Source organism: Rhinoraja longicauda, chromosome 6 (genome assembly GCF_053455715.1).
Source record: "Rhinoraja longicauda isolate Sanriku21f chromosome 6, sRhiLon1.1, whole genome shotgun sequence".
Taxonomy (NCBI): Eukaryota; Metazoa; Chordata; class Chondrichthyes; order Rajiformes; family Arhynchobatidae; genus Rhinoraja; species Rhinoraja longicauda.
Genome location: NC_135958.1, coordinates 2,754,242 through 2,775,375, shown reverse-complemented (window position 1 = coordinate 2,775,375; position 21,134 = coordinate 2,754,242). Strand labels below are relative to the sequence as shown.

Genomic DNA, 21,134 nt, shown 5'->3' with positions numbered 1-21,134 from the left:
GCCTCCCCCCATAACCCCTGATACCCGTACTAATCAAGAGTCTATCTATCTCAGCCTTAAAAATGTCCTTTGGCCTCCACAGCCTTCTATGGCAAAGAATTCCATAGATTCACCACTTACAATACAGGTTTTACTGTTTTTGCGAGGCAAATGTTGGCAGAAAGTAGAAGTAGCCTTGGTGAATTACTGAAGTATATTTTGCAGACGACATACGCCAAAACCACAGTGCGCTCATGGCATGGGGACAAGCAAATCTGAATCATTGCACAGCTCCAGACTACTGAAATCCGCACCACCACGCAGTAGTCTGGAGCTGTGCAATGATTCAGACAACTCCATCCTGACTTGTGGCATGTGCATGGTGGTATAAGTTAAAAGGCTTTTACGTAGCTGCTCCTGTCAGGGTTTGGCAAGTTTATGCCAGAATGTTGATTGCAGAGGAGAATGGGGAATTCAGCAAAACAATGTCATGAAAGGGCAAGAAGACAGTTAGACTCCAGTTGGAAATGGTCACTGCCTGACAGGTATTTGTGCAGCACAAATATTGAAAGGCATCTAGGCTAACATTTATCCTTCAAGTAACATAACACAAGCAAATGTATGGTCATCACCACATTGCTATTATTGGAGTTTGGACTGTGCGCAAACGTCATTTGAAACACGTTCTATATTTCAACAGCAAAGACATATTTAGGTTGGCATTAGTCCAAGACTCAGTCTTACGCCATCTCAAGGATGATGCTATAAATGAGGAAAGACTGGTGGCAAAGGTTTCTGATTTCATTGAACTTAACACACGTCAGTGAGCCATTTGGGTTTATTTCAAGTCCCATCAGTCTAATTTCCTCTCTTAGTCCTGTAATTTATCCTCTCGACATATACCCATTAACTACCTTTTGTTTTGCTACTTACCTACACAAAGGGTTAATTTTACAATAAACAATTAACCTGCAACCACGTCTTTATGATGTGGGAGGAAACCAGAGCATCAAGAGGAAACCCATGTGGTCACGGCAAGAGGTCCACACAGCCAGCAACTGGTGAAGAATGAACCCAGATCCCTGGAGCTGGGAGGAAATTTGATGCACTACCATAATGGAGCAAAACAACCTCTCCTTTTACAACTTTTAAGGGAAATAGAGAATGCATACCAAGAATACAGTGTGACTTGTACTTATGAAACAAATTAAGCCAACCAAAAACTACACAAACATGTTCTATTCCTCGTCTGATAACCATTGCCTAAACATTCTCTAATCTTTGATGTTTATGCCATGTTTGGAATGGAATGGAATACTTTGTCACATGTGACAAAGCACAATGAAATTCTTTGCTTGCATTCCCAACTCCATGCGGCACTGACAAAGTTACAAAGTAAGGCTCCTCCTTCCCCCCCCCCTCCCCCTCTCTCCCTAAGCCGGATCCTCCATTGTTCTTCCTCCCCCCCTCCCTCTCTCCCCAAGCCGGGTCCTCCGTTGTTCTCCCCCCCCCCACACGGTGGCCCCTCCACGCCGGGTCTCCATTGGTCTTCCCCTCCCCCTCCCTCACGGCACCCCCTCCACGCTGGGTCCCCCGTTGTTCTTCCCCCTCACGGTGGTTCCCCCGTGCCCTCATCGACCGCCAACCCCGGGTGGACCCTTCACCGCTGGGGCTCACGGCCGCTGTCGAGGCTCCAACACATTTGCATTAGAAGCAGACAATTATCAAGCACAATTGCTTTTAAGTGAGCAGTTTCCCATCTATTGTTCAAGTGGGCCCCTGGCGATGGCACAATGTACAAAACTGTTAAAAAAATATGAATGAATTGTAATCAATTCTGGGTTTAGAGAATACTGCACCCATAAATAACTTTATTGCTACCTATCGCAGGTATATTTCCAAAAAGTGAAATGCACCACCACAGATATTCGTTCTCTGTGATTTAGATATTAAGGTGGCACATTATCAGTAAGAAACATATTATATTAATCTTGACCTTTAATTGAAATATTGCCCTTTTTTTACAAATCTACCCGAGTACGATTTTCTAATTTAAAAACATTTTTCCTCATCTTCTTCAGACTTTGCAGCAGTTTTTGTTTTTTACTGAGATGAGAACAGTTTCACATGAGCCACAGCGATGGAATAGTTTGGCTGTTCTTCAATAACTTTCACAGAAAGGGAGTGAGCCAGCCAAACCTTCTTAGGCCCCCTCGGTCATGGCTGACCATGGGTGATGCATCCTAGTTGGCTGCTTGCTCCACACCTCGGCTAGAGCAGTGTCGCTTGTGGCTGAAGAGACCAATGCGTGAGTGACAGTCTCTGTGGCAAAGGTCACGTTTTTGTGTGGTCTCTGGTCTGTTGAAGTTGCTGTGCTCCTTTCTGCGTGCCCGCTTGTCTGCCGCTGCGTTCATCAGTTTCTCTTCCCCCGTTTTGAGATGTTGGTTCAGGGTACCTCTCCACCTCGTGCGGTCAGCTGCAAGGCTCTCCCAGGACTCCACATCCATGTCGATGTTCTCTTACATCTGAATGCAAGAGAGCAATAATCCTACATATTTTTGATTTTATAACCGCGTGGCATTCCTGAACGGCAAAGAGTACACTGAACCCATGACAAATATGCAGCGCTTTACCATTCAGCGATCACTGGGGAGTGCAGAATTCAACATTTGGGAGTAAGTACAAAACAACTCTGCTTTTCTCACTTCCTCCAATCTCCTTGTCTGTGGACACAGATGGGTCCCTCCCTCAAGCTGTGAAGCAGAACGCTAGCCTCGGGCTGTACCAGTCACTGCTGCACATGCTAAAATAAAACTACACACGGCCCACACAATGCATCACACAAAGACATGATGGCAAGTGGGTTTGGACTCTGTGGATGTTAAACCATATTCTTCAGGGAGAATTCTTGTTATGTCAGCGTTTTGTTTAAGGTTGGCATGAAATACCAGCAGTTCAGCTGTTCTCCTTGTGTTTAATTTAATGGCTCACTAGATTTTTGAAAATGTGCTTGCTGAATCATCATTTTACACAAAATAATATATTCCATTTTGTTAGATTGGGTCGAGGGGGTTAGGGGAAACAAAATTGTCAGGAATACGATAGAAAACATTACATACAATTTTAAACACATATATTCCCTGTCGTACACTTCGAACCGAGATAAATTAAATAGTTGTTGATCAATATATTTATTGCCTGGTTCACTTTCCTATGACTTTGAAATAAATCTGAAAATAATGTTTTCCCTTTATGCAGTATGTATGCACACAAAGATTGGGTTTAGGAAGTATTCCAAGATCTTCTAATGCATGCTGTTGTATGGTGCTGCCACACTCTCACTCATTCTCAGAGGACTAGCAGCATATTTCACAGCACTTCACATGATGCGTATTTGGTACAAGATTATGTACTATATGATTCAGTTATGTTATGAATTTCTACCGTCAGTCACCGACACGAAAAGTAAAAGAAAAGTAAAGGCACGAGAACTGATGGATAGGAAGTGAAAAAGGGTCTTTAGTTTTTAGTTTTAGTTTTAGAGATACAGGCCTTGCCGACCAGCGATTCCCCGCACACCAGCACTATCCTACACACCAGATCATTGACAATTTTTTCTGAAGCCAATTACGATAAAACGTTATTCATCCCCGGAGGGAAATTGGTCGGCCGACAGTCACGACACACAAGGTACACAAAAACCTGAAATTAAAAAGTCAGTGAGAAAACAAAGAAAAGGACAAGCGACTGTTGGCTGGCTGCCGTGAGCACAGCGCCTTCACCGGAACAAACAAACAAACACAGACTTATCCCCTGGGAAGAGGATTCTAAAACTAGTGCTCCCCCCCTCCCCACACCGGGCCCCCCTTTGTTTTCCCACCGTCCCTCACGGCCGTCTCCCCACACCGGCCCCCACTGTCCTCGCCTCAACCGCTGATCACGGGTTGATCGCGAGGCCTCACTGCCGCCGAGGCTCATAAAAGTTAACCAACAAACCTGTACGCCTGTGGAATGTGGGGGAAAACCGGAGCACCTGGGGAAAATCCAAGTGGCAATGTACAAACTCGATGTATCTCTGAGCTAGTGTTGCATTTACTCCTATTTCTTACTCAATACATAAGCGGAAGTGGCGGCGCCTAACGGCTGCGGCTCGCTAGCAGTCTGTTCGTCTTTTTTCCTTTTTTTTGTTGTGTGTCGGTGTTGGGATGGTTTTTGTATTTTTTTTGGTTGTGTATGTGTGGGGGGTGGTGGTGTGGGTGGGGGGGGTGGTGGTGTGGGTGGGGGGGTGGTGGGGGAAACTTTTCTCTTCCTCACGGCGCGGGGTGCGGCTCGGCTGCGGGGCCTAACATCGCCCGGTGCGGCTCGGCCACTGGACTTTACATCGCCCTGTGCGGTTTGGCCGCTGGACATAACAGTGCCCGGTGCGGCTTGGCCGCGGGACTTTTCATCGCCCGGTGCGGCTTGGCCGCGGGACTTTACATCGCCCCCGGTGCGGCTTGGCCGCGGGACTTTACATCGCTGGTGCGGCTCGGCCGCGGGACTTTACATCGCTGGTGCGGCTCGGCCGCGGGACTTTACAGTGCCCGGTGCAGCTCGGCTGCGGGGCCTAACATCGCCCGGTGCGGCTCGGCCGCGGGACTTTACATCGCCCGGTGCAGCTCGGCCGCGGGACTTTTCATCGCCGGTGCGGCTCGGCCGCGGGACTTAACATCGCCCGGTGCGGCTCGGCCACGGGACTTAGCTGCGCAAGGCTTGGTCTCGGGGCCTTTCATCGCCCGGCTCGGCCGCGAGATGTTTCAGCACCCGGTGCGATTGGGCCGCGGGGACTTCCACCCGCTTGCGGGGACTGTGCGGGTCGGTCGGGGACGAGCTGTCTGTCCGTGGGCGTGGGGAAGAGAGTGGAAGTTTTGTTGCCTCCATCACAGTGAGGGGGTGTTTGGAGTCACTGTGATGGACGTTTGTGTTGGGGTTATGTGTCTTGTGTTCTTTTTTGTATGACTGCTATGTAGTTTCGTTCGGTACCTCGGTACCGAATGACAAATAAAGCTCTGTTATACTGTTATACTGTTATATAAACTATATGGGGAGAAGGCAGGCACGAGTTATTGATTGGGGACGATCAGCCATGATCACAATGAATGGCGGTGCTGCCTCGAAGGGCCGAATTTCCTCCTCCTGCACCTATTTTCTATGTCTATGTCTAAACTAAACTCTAAAAATAATGTTTCCAAAAGAAAAATTCCAGCTATTAGATGAAATTTGTCAATTTTTCCCAAAACATATACTTTGTGCATCATAAAATGGTTGAAATACTTTGAATGAAAGCATTTACAACTTCTATATGTCTAGACCAACTGAACACACTGCTGTAAAAACACACAAACAGCGACTGTTTTAAAAGCAAATTAACCTCTCCTAAACACCGCTCACCAGCATTTTGACATCTGGTCCCCATCTTTAGGGTTAACAACATAATAAGCTGCATTTTTATTTTAAAAGATGATTTATAATGTTCAAGAGAAAATTGGGCTCCAGTCCTGGAAAATCCAGCAACAGATTTACTTTACGTATATCAAGGGGAGTTGAGTATAGGAGCAAAGAGGTCCTTCTGCAGTTGTACAGGGCTCTAGTGAGACCGCACCTGGAGTACTGTGTGCAGTTTTGGTCTCCAAATTTGAGGAAGGATATTCTTGCTATTGAGGGTGTGCAGCGTAGGTTTACTAGGTTAATTCCCGGAATGGCGGGACTGTCATATGTTGAAAGACTGGAGCGACTAAGCTTGTGTACACTGGAATTTAAAAGGATGAGAGGGGATCTTATCGAAACGTATAAGATTATTAAGGGGTTGGACACGTTAGAGGCAGGAAACATGTTCCCAATGTTGGGGGAGTCCAGAACCAGAGGCCATAGTTTAAGAATAAGGGGTAGGCCATTTAGAACTGAGATGAGGAAAAACTTTTTCAGTCAGAGAGTTGTGAATCTGTGGAATTCATGCCTCAGAAGGCAGTGGAGGCCAATTCTCTGAATGCATTCAAGAGAGAGCTAGATAGAGCTCTTAAGGATAGCGAAGTCAGGGGATATGGGGAGAAGGCAGGAACGGGGTACTGATTGAGAATGATCAGCCATGATCGCATTGAATGGCGGTGCTGGCTCGAAGGGCCGAATGGCCTCCTCCTGCACCTATTGTCTATTGTCTATTGTATACCCTCTGATGCCAAATGTAGTCTTCCAGAAATGCCAAAAGAAATTCGGCTGGATGACGGATCAATAATTGGAGTACCTGAAAAGTTATTCCTCGCTGCCCAAATAAACAATTTATTAAATTGCAAAATAATCAAACTATTACCTTGTACAAATCACTTCCAGTTCTCATTGGCTAATTTGCAAGCTGTCTTCGTGCAAGGATGGTTTTGGGTACGGCAGAGGAAGTGGCAGGAGGTGGGCAACATCACAGCATTCAAAAGACATTTGGAAAGTACATGGAGAGATATGGGCCGAATGCAGGCAAATGGGACAAGGTCACATAGGAACTTGGGCACCATTGACAAGTTGAGTTGGGGGACCTGTTCCTATGCCGTACAACCCCTTTCCTCCAGAAATCAAGAATTGTTGGATCTCTCATTTCCTTAGGAGGGAGGAGGTAGTGATATTATTTCTTTAAAAAAAAAATTTTTTTTTTTTAGAGATACAGCACGGAAACAGGCCCTTCGGCCCACCGAGTCCGCGCCGCCAAGGATCCCCGCACACTAACAGCACCCTACACACACTAGGGACATTTTACACTTATGCCAAGCCAATTAACCTACAAACTGCACGTCTTTGGAGTGTGGGAGGAAACCGAAGATCTCGCAGTAAGATGATGCAAAAATGGATCAAACCCATGGGACAGCAGCACGATTTAATCTACAAAATTGAAGTTATTTATACATCTATGAGATATTCAGATTTAATCAGAATAAGTGGTGAGAAAATAAAACTGACCTAATGCTTCTAAGTTCCTTTGGTTCAGTCAGTCATCTAACATTCACGGATTATTAAGACTGATAAGTCAAAGCCTTACCATTACAACCTAAGCTTCCACCCAGCTAGGTGCTGGAGAGCAGATTTATGGATGTAAATCTTTACTCCTTCACGAAAAGCAAGATATTATGTTGTTCCCTTTGGGTCTGCATCACTGTCTCCATCAATCTATATAATGTGAATTGCAACAATCTACCAGCTCTGTGCGAAAAGCTATTTTGCTAGAGTTATATAATTTGAAGTCCTTCAGAGATATTCCTCAAGAAAAGGATATCTGAAGCTGGATTAATGCCAGGTCCTAAATTGTCATTTGAGATGTTAACGACATCTGTACTGTAGAAATTTGTGGACTGCAGCAGGAATCACAAGTCCTGTAGCAGAATGTGTACACATACTGAACTGGTTCCATCTTCAAATGAGCAGGTTGAGATTAATAGATTCACATCAGCAGCCATGAAGGTAAACTTAGAATTGGAGATTGTAATAAGTTTAATACCTCAATTCTATCACGTTATGCATTTCTTGGAAAGCAGCCTACATTTTGAACATAAACACAGACACCATACAAATATGATCATATGGTGCAAATTCCTAGCCAAAAATGGCACAGAAATCCTATGACAATAAACATTTATATTTAAACTGTAGCTGTAATCATGTAACTGTCCAGAGTAAGAAATGACTGAAGTGGGACAAAGTAACTTCAGAAAATTTAAAAAAAAAAAAATTTCATGGTCCTGGAATATCATCAAGAAAATCTCATCCTCCTACACACCATGCTGAGAGACAATATCAGACTGTTGGATCCAACCTTCCACCAACAGCTGGATATTCAGCTTAAAGGCTACATAATTTACCTTCAGAGAGTCACAAAATGCTGGAATCATTCAGAGGGATAGGCAGCATCTCTGGAGAGAAGGAGTGGCTGACGTTTCGGGTCGAGACCCTTCTTCAGACCTGAAGACCCCAAATGCCACCCATTCCTTCTCCCCAGTCCTGCTGAGTTACTCCAGCATTTTGTGTCTATCTTCGGTGTAAACCAGCATCTGCAGTTCCTTCCAACACATAATTTATCTTCATCCTGTTGTTTTCTCCTCTCTCCCAATACTACAACGCAAACAATATAAAGCTAAGTGAAAAGGCTTATGTTCAGATAAACACCTGAGAGGAATCGTGCATCCAGCACGTTCACATTGTTTACTATAAATGTTTATAAAGTCAGGCAGTAATTAGTCATAAAAGCACTCGGGTGGTAAAGCGTTCTATCGGGGACCATCCGAGCTGGCACGATCAACAGATAGTAAGCACAGCATTTCCAGGTGAAATGTGAGCTTCAACTGTCCACTGTCACTCTGCCAGAACTGGAGTGCAAATGCAGCCCGAGGCTTGAATAAATTTAAAATTCTATTACATTAATTTGATACAATGGCATTTCTCCAGGACGTCCAATAAGAGTCACACTTCAAGTGGTTTTGGTAAGATAAAAGGCGACTTGAAGCTGTCACGAATGATACTATATGGTGGAACAATGATAACGATATACTTCCGTCAGAATTTCAGTCAGCCCCCCAAAAGGTTCAAAATAGCTGCACCATTATCACCCATTGACCATATTTGATGGGGGGAAATGTGGTGCAAATATATTTCATTGTCTGAACCTTCATGACAATGTTACAGTAATAGAACTTGTTCATTGTTAATTCTTGGATCAACTGTAGCACAGGCCACATACACAGAATTCCCTTTTAATCGCTGAAGCTGGCACATCACAATTCACAAAATGCAAATACGTTTTCCACGTCAGATATCCTTACAACCTCAAAATAAACCATTATTTATTTTCAGTAGTTTAAAAACTCCGACCTTTATTTCCATTTGAAACCCACTCTCACAATACCCCGTGGAAATGATCATTTCAATTTGAGTCTGAAGAAGGGGTCTCGACCCAAAACGTCACCTATTCCTTCTCTCTAGAGATGCTGCCTGCCCGCTGAGTTACTCCAGCATTTTGTGTAATTCTTCGGTTTAAACCAGCATCTGCTGTTCCTTCCCACACATTTCAATCTAACCAACAGCCATGTACTAAAGGCCCACTACGAACCACTACGAAGCCTTCAGACATTTGCAAATTAATATCGTAATATTTTAAAAATTCACACTGACAAAACTTGCCACACAGTAAAAATAAAATATCTTGGCTATTGATCTGTTAGCTAAGACATAATCACAGTTTAACTCCATTTCCAAGACTTGAATCATGATAAATCTTACATGTTGCCAAAACGCACATGAAATGGGTCACAGCAAAAGATCCAGATGTACATCCCATGAAAATCTAGGACCCCGAGTGTATAAGATGACTTGGATCAAGCAATGGAAGAGATACTGTGCCCAAAAGCAAGCTACATTTCCCTTCACGTTGCCAGCATGAGTATGTGTGCACGCCAAGAACTGGGAAAGCCAGCACTCGGCCTTCCTTTCCAGATGGAACAAAAAATATCTGGTGCAGCCATGTCAAAAAAATAAATCTCCCTTAAGGTGTTATAGAAACTTCAACGAAACAGATAACTATGAAACACATTTGCAAAGTATAATGCTGCAAGTTTGCCTTTCTGCACAGGATCAATTCGAATGTCTTACCTACAGTGTCCATGTTAGTAAAACACACTGCATGGTGTGAGGCAGGAGTCGCAACAGAAACTGATTCACTTTATGGTTTAAAAGTCCTAATTATTCATGCAACAACCAACCACAAAAAATGGCAATCCTTTCTGTCCAACTTCGCCCCAAATCAATCTTGCACCTCCTTCTTTAATTCACAGACTTGTACAGTTTTGAATCGTAGGAGTCCAACATGATTGAGCTATTCCACATAATCAAATGACAATGTTGTTTGAAAATCGGTTAGTTGTCGAATATCTATTTATCAAGATCCAATGTTTCTGTCCCGAGGAGGCTGCATTTTAAATTTTGCATTCCACGTGCCACATAGTGTCAGCTTCTCAATAGAACTAGAATGTCCTATTCCACCCAAGGCTGTATAAAAGCTTAACCTGCACGTCACACATGGACTTTATCTAATTTTGGACCACATGTTTGAAAGCATCATTGAATTTTACAGATTGAATCTGAAGACAGACAGCATCAAATACAGCAGGTTGGTATGGTTTATCCTTTCCTTTCATAATACTTGACAAAACCAAAAGCAGGAGAGCTTGTCCTCAGTTAAGAGATATCTAACGTCAGCCCCCTCTTGTGGAAAATTGTGTTTTACATTAATAAGAACAATATACCAACTGTTAGAAATGGTTTGGCTGGAAGAGATTTAATATTGGAAAGAGATACAAATTACTTCAGTATGTTATCAAAGAAATATTTGTTTTGTGCATAATTGTATAATATGAATGCTTTCCTTGAAATTCACTGTGAGGTAACATTAACCTTTCCCAAATACATTCAGTGAAATCTTTTAATCTTGCAATCAATTTTCAATTTATACATGTACATCTTGTACAAATTTCGAACAATTTCCTATGCTAATAATTTCAACACTAATAAAAAATACTCTAAATATATACAATTACATCATAAATTCAAGGCTTTTCAGTCCGTTCCACAACAGCTTGTTTTGCAAATTTGATCACCTGGCTTCTGATTTTAGATACAAGTAGCCGGGCGTGGACACGTTGGGTCCAAATCTCTCCTGCAGGCCCGGCAACGTCCCCCCCCCCCCGCCGCCACTCCCATCACTTAGGCGGGTCCCACCCCCTGTGACCATCTTGTGCACCCCCCCCTCATTGGCCGCCACTTGGAGAAGTCAATGTTCATATCGCTGGGGTGTAAGCTACCCAATCAAAATATGAGGTGCTGTTCCTCCAATTTGTGCTGGGCCTCACTCCGACTTCTTTAACTTCAAATAGCCCCTGCTTTCCCTCTCCCTCCATTGCCTCTCCTTTCCCAGTTCTCCCACCAGTCTTACTCTCTCCGACTACATTCTATCTCTGTCCCACCCACTCCCCTGACATCAGTCTGAAGAAGGGTCTCGACCCGAAACGTCACCCATTCCTTCTCACCAGAGGTGCTGCCTGACCCGCTGAGTTACTCCAGCATTTTGTGTCTCCCTTCGATTTAAACCAGCATCTGCAGTTCTTTCCTCCCCATGAAACCAAGGGAGTTCAATGCCAAACAGCTGGACAATGGCAGGAAGGTTTTGTAGAAACACGTACTTGTCAAAGGTACGTCATAATTTGTAGAAGGAACGAGACGAGCGTGGGCCCGTTGGGTCCAAATCTCTCCTGCGTGCGCGGCAACCCCCATTGGGTGCAAGCCTCCCCTGCGGGCCCGGCAACCCTCCCCCAACTGACAATCCGTGGACCCGTTGCCGGGCAGGGAGTGTCCCCCGGGGCCATGGGCGGGCGAGGGGGGACAGGGAAGGGGAGAGGGAGCCACCCCACTCGGCCCCGTGCTACCAGCGCTGCGGGCAGAGGGAGCCGAAGGAGCCGAAACCTCTCATGCAGCTCGGCGGCAAGGGCCATCTTGTTGCCGTGCTGCACCATGGGAGGAAGGTCAGGCGTGGGACACGCCGGGATGGGCGCCGGTCCTCCCGGCGGGGGTGGAGGTGAACGCATTTATTAAAGTTTATTAAGTTAATTGCTTTTAAAAAGTAACAAAACTTGATTTATTGAGAAGGAGGGGGAATGGTGAGTAGAGTGGGCCGAAAATTGTTGCGCTATCACGCACCGTTTTGGCTGTATTTCAGGAACAAGAGGCAAATATATATAAACAAACAAGATAAGAGTTTTAGTTTTAGTTTCATTTATATATATATATATATATATAGATGATAAGGATGTGGAGGGATAATTAAATTTTGTCCGTCATAGAGATTCGACTTGTCAAGTTGGTTAAAGCCGGATTGGAATAATTTACTAAAGGAATCCCGGAACAAGTGAGCAAGAATTTGGGAGGTGACCGAATGTTCAAGAACTCTGAAGAGGAAAGGTTGTAATGGCATGTTAATCTGCAAAGAAGGAAGAGACGAGGATTATTCTTAATTCAGTAAAGTGTCTCAATTCATTTCACAGGTGAGATTTTCAAGGAAATGTGAATCTGAGCCACAGAGATGAAAATTGAGGAGCTCTGTGCTTCAGCATCTGAAGACACAGCTGCAAAAAGCAGAGTAATGGGAAGGACAACTGCGATTATTCAATCTTTTATGACTCTTACTTGATAAGATAGCAGAATGAGGCAAGGGAATAGGAGTCAGGCAGTCTGGCCAGACAACCTTGCCTTGTATTTGAGGAACATACCACGGTGACAAAAGAGAAAACAAAAAACAGGTCCAAAGACAAGAGGGCCATTTTAACCGGCACAAGGTGTGTCTTGACTGGAGTACTAACTGCGTATCTGATGCTGTTGTTCACTCAAAAAATGGGCGCCCAGAGGATATGTTTAAGGAAATAAATAAATTGACCTCGATAACATTGTACAATGTTACACATACTATCAGAGACAATAATGAATCAAACTTCGAGAGGGAAGAAGTGTCGATAGTTCACATTTAAGTACTTTACATCGGGAGTGATGAATGTGTGGCAGAAAACACTGGGAGGCAAGAGAGATTGATAGTGCTGGAAAATGTAAGAACTGAATAGGTATTTGAAGACTCCTTAATCTTTTCTGGCCCCATATTTCACTGCAATCCCACAAATTCTCTGTGGCCTTCTAAATTTATTAAGTTACATTTGAAGCTTTAATGAAACAGTTTATTTACAGCCCTGTATTGTCAGATCAAAATGTATCATAAAATAATCAAATATCATAAACAGGCGTGAGATTAGATGCAAGCCAATCATTTTCATTTCAAACGATCCTCACTACCCTCTTGGTGAAGAAATGCCTTCTTACTTAAATCCTGAATGGCTAACATATTGAAAATATCACCTCTGTAGCTTGGCATCCCAGATAGGCGGCACGGTAGCGCACGGTGACTACGGGTGCTGCACTGTAAGGAGTTTGTACGTTCTCCCCGTGACCTGCGTGGGTTTTCTCCGAGATCTTCGGTTTCCTCCCACACTCCAAAGACGTACAGGTATGTAGGTTAATTGGCTGGGTAAATATAAAAATTGTCCCTAGTGGGTGTAGGATAGTGTTAATGTACGGGGATCGCTGGGCGGCACGGACTTGGTGGGCCGAAAAGGCCTGTTTCCGGCTGTATATATATGATATGATATATGATAGCAAAGCAACATCAGTGCATCAATCCAGTCTATCTCTGCAAGAATCCTTTATATTTCAATAAGATCTCGTCTCATTATAGTTCAGATTTTCATGATTATTGTGTTACCCTAATTACATCCACATCTCATTCTCTGATTTCTATCATGTCCAATATTATCATAGGTTTTTTTTCGGGGGTGCAGTCTACAAATAACTCTCATCAATGTTTCTGCCCTTTGCCCTTTCTTGACTCCACTCAAATAGACTTTGACTGCTTGAGGTAAGGTCCTCTCTTTTCTTCCCTTTACCCATCATCAGAGCCACGTCTTCCCCTTTCCCATTTAAGACCCACTCTTCCAGCTCCCTCTTGAGGTCCTGGACCTTCTCACCACTGTAATTAAAATAAATCACCCCACGAGTTCACCCTACTGCCAGTGTCCTTGTGGTCACTGCCAAACCCACTGTCATCCCCGCACCACACCAGCTACAGAGGAAGGTGGCGATTTACTGGATCCATGGCACAGGGCACAATAGACAATGGACAATAGGTGCAGGAGCCAGCACCGCCATTCGAGCCAGCACCGCCATTCAATGTGATCATGGCTGATCATTCTCAATCAGTACCCCGTTCCTGCCTTCTCCCCATACCCCCTGACTCCGCTATCCTTAAGAGCTCTATCCAGCTCTCTCTTGAATGCATTCAGAGAATTGGCCTCCACTGCCTTCTGAGGCAGAGAATTCCACAGATTCACAACTCTCTGACTGAAGTTGCTGAAGCACATTCTTGCTCGTACTGGAACAGGCATCCTCTCCTATTTTCTTCTCTCTTGGCAAATAGTGGCAGTGATGCTTTTTGGTATTGGATCTCTCCGACTCAACTCAGGAAGAGCAGATAGTTTCTTGGTCAGCGGGGCCTCGACTTACTGAAGATATAGTTTCAACTAAACGGAAATATACTTGAAGGATTTATCAGTAAATCTCTATGCACAATCGCCCTTGTTTTGCAGTAAATGACAACAGGGGGAGGCGAGTTGGAAACGAGTCAACGTTGGTTAATTATTCCAATGCAATAAGCAACATTACTTTTTAAACAATTGTCATGCAAATGTATTTGTAACGGGCACTAGCTGATTTCCCAAGACTCCAGGTTTAGTCAAATTGCTGACACCCCATTAATAATGACTGTCAATGCTAACGTATTTTTATATAACACTGCATATGACTACTTATAACATTGGGCTTTAGCCTTGGCTCAACATTACACGCATTGCCAATTGAGAATTTTGTGGGTACAAGTAATGTAACCTAGTCAAGTCAAAAACAGACACAAAATGCTGGATTAACTCCGTAAATCAGACAGCATCTCCGGAGAACAAGAATATGTGACGTTTTGGGTCAGGACCCTTCTTCAGTCTGAAGACCAGCATTTCAATGTAGTACTGAATGAGGAACACAATGGAATGAGATTTTAAACTAGGCTCCTATGCATCTTCTCAGGAAGACCTTCATTTTATTCAAAGAAAATCCAGGAGCGTATACCAAAGTCTCATCCAATATTTATTCCCTACATCTCACCAAAATAAATGTTCCAGCTTTTAGTGGGTTTTTTCTCGATCCCTAGTCCACAAATATGGTTCCCCATATTACAATAGAGTCTGTGCTCAAAAGGTAATTGCACCAGTTGTACCTCTTGAGCATCCCCTGATATCAAGCAAACAATTGGCCCTTTATCACATTGAAAAATATTTAAATAAAATATTCAGAGTTGAAGATCAAAGCAGGGGCTTTGACCATGATGAAAAAGACCAGAGTAATTAATTTTCTGCAAATGCAAACTCCTGTAACACAAAAGTCTGCGTTGACAGACCTAAAAATTTAATTATAGATTACAGCTGATAAATGATCTCACTTGTCTGAGACTCAGAAGTAAATGGTGAAAATGGAGACAAAATCATTGCCACAAAATGATCAGACCAAATAACACCTGTGGAGATGGAAACTTGGACTCTTGGTTTTGGCAAGCAATCCAAAGGCTGCATTAAACCACTTCCAATTACTGACTGAAAAGCCGAACACAAAAACAACATAAATCAGAGTACGAATGTTTCATCCAGTAAAAGTTATGTAGCGTGCCACAACTGATGAGTAACGGGTGCCACAATTGCAGAGGTTGGTATTGTGACTAGAGTCACAATAATGTAAAACACTTTAGTTTAACAAATGCAATTCCACATTTGTATTAATTTATAAATATAGTTTAAAAATACTCATAACTTTTATATGTTTTGTATTCAGAAAATTACTTTGGCTGCTGGAACTGTTTTCCTTCTGCACAAGTGAGCAATATATATACTGCTGATTTTCATTTCCACCTAGTCCATAGCTAACAATGGCTTGTTTCCTTTCTCATCGCCACTTTTTGCATATCTTCCATTCATTTGTTCTATATCTCTCTATATCACCGTCTATATCTCTCTTTCCCTTTCCCCTGACTCTCAGTCTGAAGAAGGGTCTCGACCCGAAACGTCAACTATTCCTTTTCTCCAGAGATGCTGGCTGACCCACTGAGTTACTCCAGCTTTTTGTGTCTACCTTTGGTTTAAACCAGCATCTGCAGTTCCTTCCAACATATATAGCTAATTTGTTTATGTGAAACCATAGCTACTGCTCAACTTGCTTTTGAGAATGGGTGGAATGATAAAGGAAATGAAAGACATCTTTTGTATAAGGCATTAAATTCAGGTAGTTTTTAAATCATGAGCTAGATCACAGGCTACCATAAAGCCTAAATGAACTTGCATTTCTGGTTTCAGTAGGATTCTTTGCATTACAATGCAATTTTCTTTATGAACCTCCCATTTAAACTTTCTTAATGTTCTATTAAAAATCAGTTGCGCAGTACAACTAAACAAAACAGCATTTTGATTTAAGATAATACATCATGCAAGTAACATGTCAACACTCTGGCTGGGCTGAATTTCCCAGCCAAGCTGTTCCATTATGAAAAGCTGCAATGTTGTCAGGTGAGGGGGAAGGAGGTGGATGAGAAGAAACACCAGGAATAGAAATACTCTAATAACTTTTCAAGTTTACATTTAGCAGGAGTTTGTCTTCAAGCCTAACTCAGGGATTAAGCTTCATTCAACTGCAGCCAATTTTCCCCTTTTGCATCTTGGTATCCACAACTTTAGATGCAATAATTATTGTACAAGTTATTTTGCCAATCATTGAATTGGAAGTCAAGTAGAGAAGTAAGCTCAAGCCATTGTTAACTGCTTCCTAGTATGAGAAATTCTGTTGAATGAGTGTTTCATTTTCTGGTCTCTTTGAACCGTGACATTTTTGAGAAGCCTTGCATGCTGCAGAAGGGTTTTCCCCAATTATGGTACAATTATTCAAAAAGCACAAGAACAAAACACAAACACAGTTGCAGTAGGCCAGATGACTCCTTAAATTTGGTCTTCTATTGAATAAGATTGTGATAATCTGATCTTGGCGTTAACTCCACTTTCCTTGCCAATCTATATTAACCCTCGATTCCTCCAAAGTACAAATATATTCAATCACTCAGCCTCTACTTCTCCCTGGGGTAGCGAATTTGAAAGACTCCACCTTCAGAGAACAAATCTCTGCCTTATATGGGACATATGGGACAACACTACTTTCCGACTGTCCCAAAAAAGGTGAAACATCCTCTCAGCGCCTCCACATAAAAGCTCTCGGAATTTGATATATTTCAGTAAGATCACCATTGCCCTGTACTCAACACAGTAGACCTTCTCTGGACCTTCTCCAAACCAAATACATTCTTCATAAATAAAGAGACCAAAGACCCATATACAGTTGTGGTAGGTACTCTCCATCCCTTCTAGAAGAAAGACAAACATTTTATTTGTCTTCCAACGTACTTGCTGTACAGGTCTACTAACTCTGAGTTTCACATACAAGGACAACTGTAGTCCCCATGTGGCATTCTGATCTCCATTTAAACAGTTTTTTTTGCTTTTCCATAAGTGAATAAAGTAAATGATCTCACAACTTCCCCACGTGATACTCCATTTGTCATACTTTTCACAAGTCACTTAAGCTATTCATTTCCTTTTGCAGACTGTACTCCATGTAATTTGCTTTATTATCTCCCATATCCCTCCATTCCCTGCATATCCATGTACCCATCTCAAAGCCTCTTCAACGTAACTATAGTATCTGCCTCCACCACAACCCCTGCAGTGTGTTCCAGACACCAACTACTCTGTGTAAAAATACATTTTCCTCAAACATCTCCTATAAACATAGCCACTCTCATCTTAAAGCTAATGCCCTCTAGTCTTTGACAGTTCCACCCTCGCGAAAAAGGTTCTGACTGTCTACACTATCTATGCCTCTCATTATTTTATATACCTATCATGTCCCCCCTCAGCCTTTGAACTTCTCGAGAAAACAATTCAAATTTGTCAAACCTCTCCTGAAAGATAATACCCTCTAATCCAGGCAGCATTCTGATAAACCTCTACAGCACCCTCACCAAAGCATCAATACCCTTCCTGTAATCGGGCTACCGGAACCACACACAATATTCCATATATGGCTGAACCCAAGTCCGATAAAGCTGCATGGTGACTTCTTAACTCTTGTACTCAATGCTCCAATTTGTGATGGCAAGCATACCACACGGCGTGTTTCCCACTCTATCCACTTGTGTTGCTACTTTCAGGGAGCGATGGACTTGGACCCTAAGATCCATCTATTCATCAATGCTGCTGTGGATCTACCCATTAACTGTATAGTTTCACCTTACATTCGACCTTTCAATGCAACACCTCACACTCACTCACAATACATTCCACCTGCAATTCCGTCACACATTTCTGTAGCTGATCTATATAATCGCTGTACACTTTATGACAACCATCTTCATTGTCTGTCTCTCCACCAATTTTGGTTTTGTTCGTAAACTTACCACCCAGTCCATCTACATCCAAATTGTTAACACCCTTCCAGCACAACTGTGAGTAAATCTTCGACGCGTAAGCCAGTTCTGAATCCCGACGACCCATGGATTAGTGTTGCCAATTGTCCCGTATTAGCCGGGACATCCCGTATTTTGGGCTAAATTGGCTTGTCCTGTATTAGGCCCGGGGGGGGGGGGGGCCGGACAAATGATGGTTAAATTTTATGCCTACCTTCCGGACAGTGTAGGTGTGTAGGCCTGGGCGCCGCCTATCGGAGGCTGCGTAGCAACCTGCCTCCAGACCCAGGTGGTCACCATTGGTGGAGCGGGACCACGTGGCCGCTGGCTGGGTGAGCTCACGTGGGGCGCAGGGCAGTGACATCACCTTGTCCCGTATTTGGGAGTGCTATATCAGCCTACCATGAGGGACTTTATCAAATGCCTTACGGAAATCCATGTGAACAACATGTTAGAAAAAAATTACAAACCTTCCATTCTGGATCAGCTTATTTACATCCTAATCTGAATTCATTTGTACACAGGCAAGATCAAATTTACGAAGATTTATAAGTGTAACCGCGCAAGACTGATTAACCCACATGTTGGATTGAGGTTTTCCTTAAAGAGCTTTCAATTTCCTATATAAAATGTGTATGAAGAGCCAGAACATTTTTCTGAACATATCCATGATGTATCTTGGCTGGCACATGGTGATTAGAGTCAGTACTTGCCTTGAACCTGTCGGAGCTCCAGTTGCCACGGCCTCTGGTGTGGCAGAAGAACATTCCTCGTCTGTATCATTCTGTTTTTGCAAAAACATTTTCGCTTCTTTGGAAGAAGCATCCACTTCTTTAGTTACCCTAAAAAAAATAAAACAATGGGTTTAATGCAAAATCACAGTTAATAAGTAACATCTCAATCATGTTTCACATTGTATAATTTGAGTATTAAGACAACAAAATGCATTTCTCAACCTCGAATGAAAGTTAAAACTAAAGATAATGAAGTGATATTGATATTGGATTTTGCAATCTTAGACCATTCTAACGCAATTTACAGTTAACATAATGAACTTAAACCAACAGTTATGAAGAAACAGAAGAAGGCGGTGAATCTGTGGAACTCTTTGCCATAGGAGGCTCTGGAGGCCAAGTCAATGGATATTTTTAAGGCAGAGATAGATAGATTCTTGATTAATATGGGTGTCAGGGGTTATGGGGAGAAGGGAGGAGAATGGGGTTAGGAGGGAGAGATAGATCAGCCATGATTGAATGGTGGAATAGGCTTGTTGGGCCGAATGGCCTAATTCTGCTCCTATCACTTATGACCAATGAACACAGATCTACGTTCCATAAACAACAAGGAGATTATGGCAAGTTACTCTTTTTTGTTCTTGCTTTTGCTCAAGTGTTTGGAGTTGGGTGAACTACACAACTTTTCAATTCAGAGACAGAAGAGTTTTTAGTTGACACCTTACTATCTTAATAGGTCCTGATTCACCTTCTTAAATGGTCCCCGGGGATTGGTGATTTGCTTCCACTCCAGTTCTGTGGGTTTTCAGAAGCCTAACAAAGCAGACTCTTCGACAAAGTGTGCGGCCAGTTTGCTTGCTGAGACTCATAGACTCAGCGTTCCCAATATTATGCTGCAGACTTTCCACGCACAACTTCTGTTTGCTCCTAAAGCATGGGCTCAACGTTCTCAATCTAAATCATGTCACAGATACACAGATACATAGACAATAGGTGCAGGAGGATGCCATTCGGCCTTTCGAGCCAGCACCGCCATTCAATGTGTTCATGGCTGATCATCCACAATCAGTACCCCGTTCCTTCCTTCTCCCCATATCCCCTGATTCCTCTAGCCCTAAGAGCTCTATTTAACTCTCTTTTGAATGCATCCAGTGAATCGGCCTTCATGGCCTGCTGAGGCAGAGAATTCCGCAAATTCACAACTCTCAGGGTGAAAAAAAATTCCTCATCTCAGTTCTAAATGGCCTACCCCTTTTTCTTAAACTGTGGTCCCTGGTTCTGGACTCCCCCAACATTGGGAACATGTTCCCTGCATCTAGCGTGTCCAATCCCTTAATAATTTTATATGTTTCTATAAGATTCCCTCTCATCCCTCTAAATTCCAGTGAATACAAGCCCAGTTGCTCCATTCTTTCATACGACGGCCCCACCATCCCGGGAATTAACTTCGTGACCTACGCTGCACTTCCTCAATAGCAAGAATGTCCTTCCTCAAATTAGGAGACCAAAACTGCACACAATACTCCAGGTTGGTCTCACTAGGGCCATGTACAACTACAGAAGGACCTCTGTGTTCCTATACTCAACTCCTCTTGTTATGAAGGCCAACATGCCATTGGCTTTCTTCACTGCCTGCTGTACCTGCATGCTTACTTTCAGTGACTGATGTATAAGGACACCGAGGTCTTTGTGGTGTTATTGCAATGTGCCTTTAAGACTACACAGGTCTATTGGTAGGGGGTCATCAGAGGGAGACAGGGAGGAGCCCGGGGGAGCAGATGTGCGGTTGAATAAACACTCGCGTAAAAACACAGTCGGACTCACTGTATCTTTTTAAAGAACACAACATGGTGTCAGAAGTCCTGTAGGGTGCGTGAAGTGTACCTTGAGTCGAACAACTATCGTTTGGAGCTCGTTGACGGCAAAAGAGAAAATGAAGAGTGCGACATGCTAGACGACAACGCACAGAGAGCCCCGGTAGGACCAAATGCTACATTTAGCATCCAGCCTCCGGAGTCCTTCGACTTTTCAAAGCCGCAAGAGTGGGCCAAATGGATACGGAGGTTCGAAAGGTTCCGTCTGGCAAGTAACTTGAATGCCAGCTCCGAAGATAATCAAGTTAACACGCTGATTTATTGCATGGGAGATGAGGCGGACGATGTTCTGCGCGGGTTAAACCTGACAGTAGCACAAAGCGCAACGTACATAGGGGT

The 21,134-nt window shown here is 43.3% G+C and overlaps 1 protein-coding gene across 1 annotated transcript in view; it reads right to left on the bottom strand.

The window, feature by feature from the left end:
- cfdp1 (craniofacial development protein 1) overlaps positions 1 to 21,134 on the bottom strand; it is a 131,786-nt gene that overhangs the window by 77,571 nt on the left and 33,081 nt on the right. Inside the window, exon 5 of the mRNA XM_078400358.1 lies at positions 18,901 to 19,029. Within this exon, the coding sequence (XP_078256484.1) occupies positions 18,901 to 19,029 (129 nt within the window). The remainder of the gene's footprint in view (positions 1 to 18,900; positions 19,030 to 21,134) is intronic.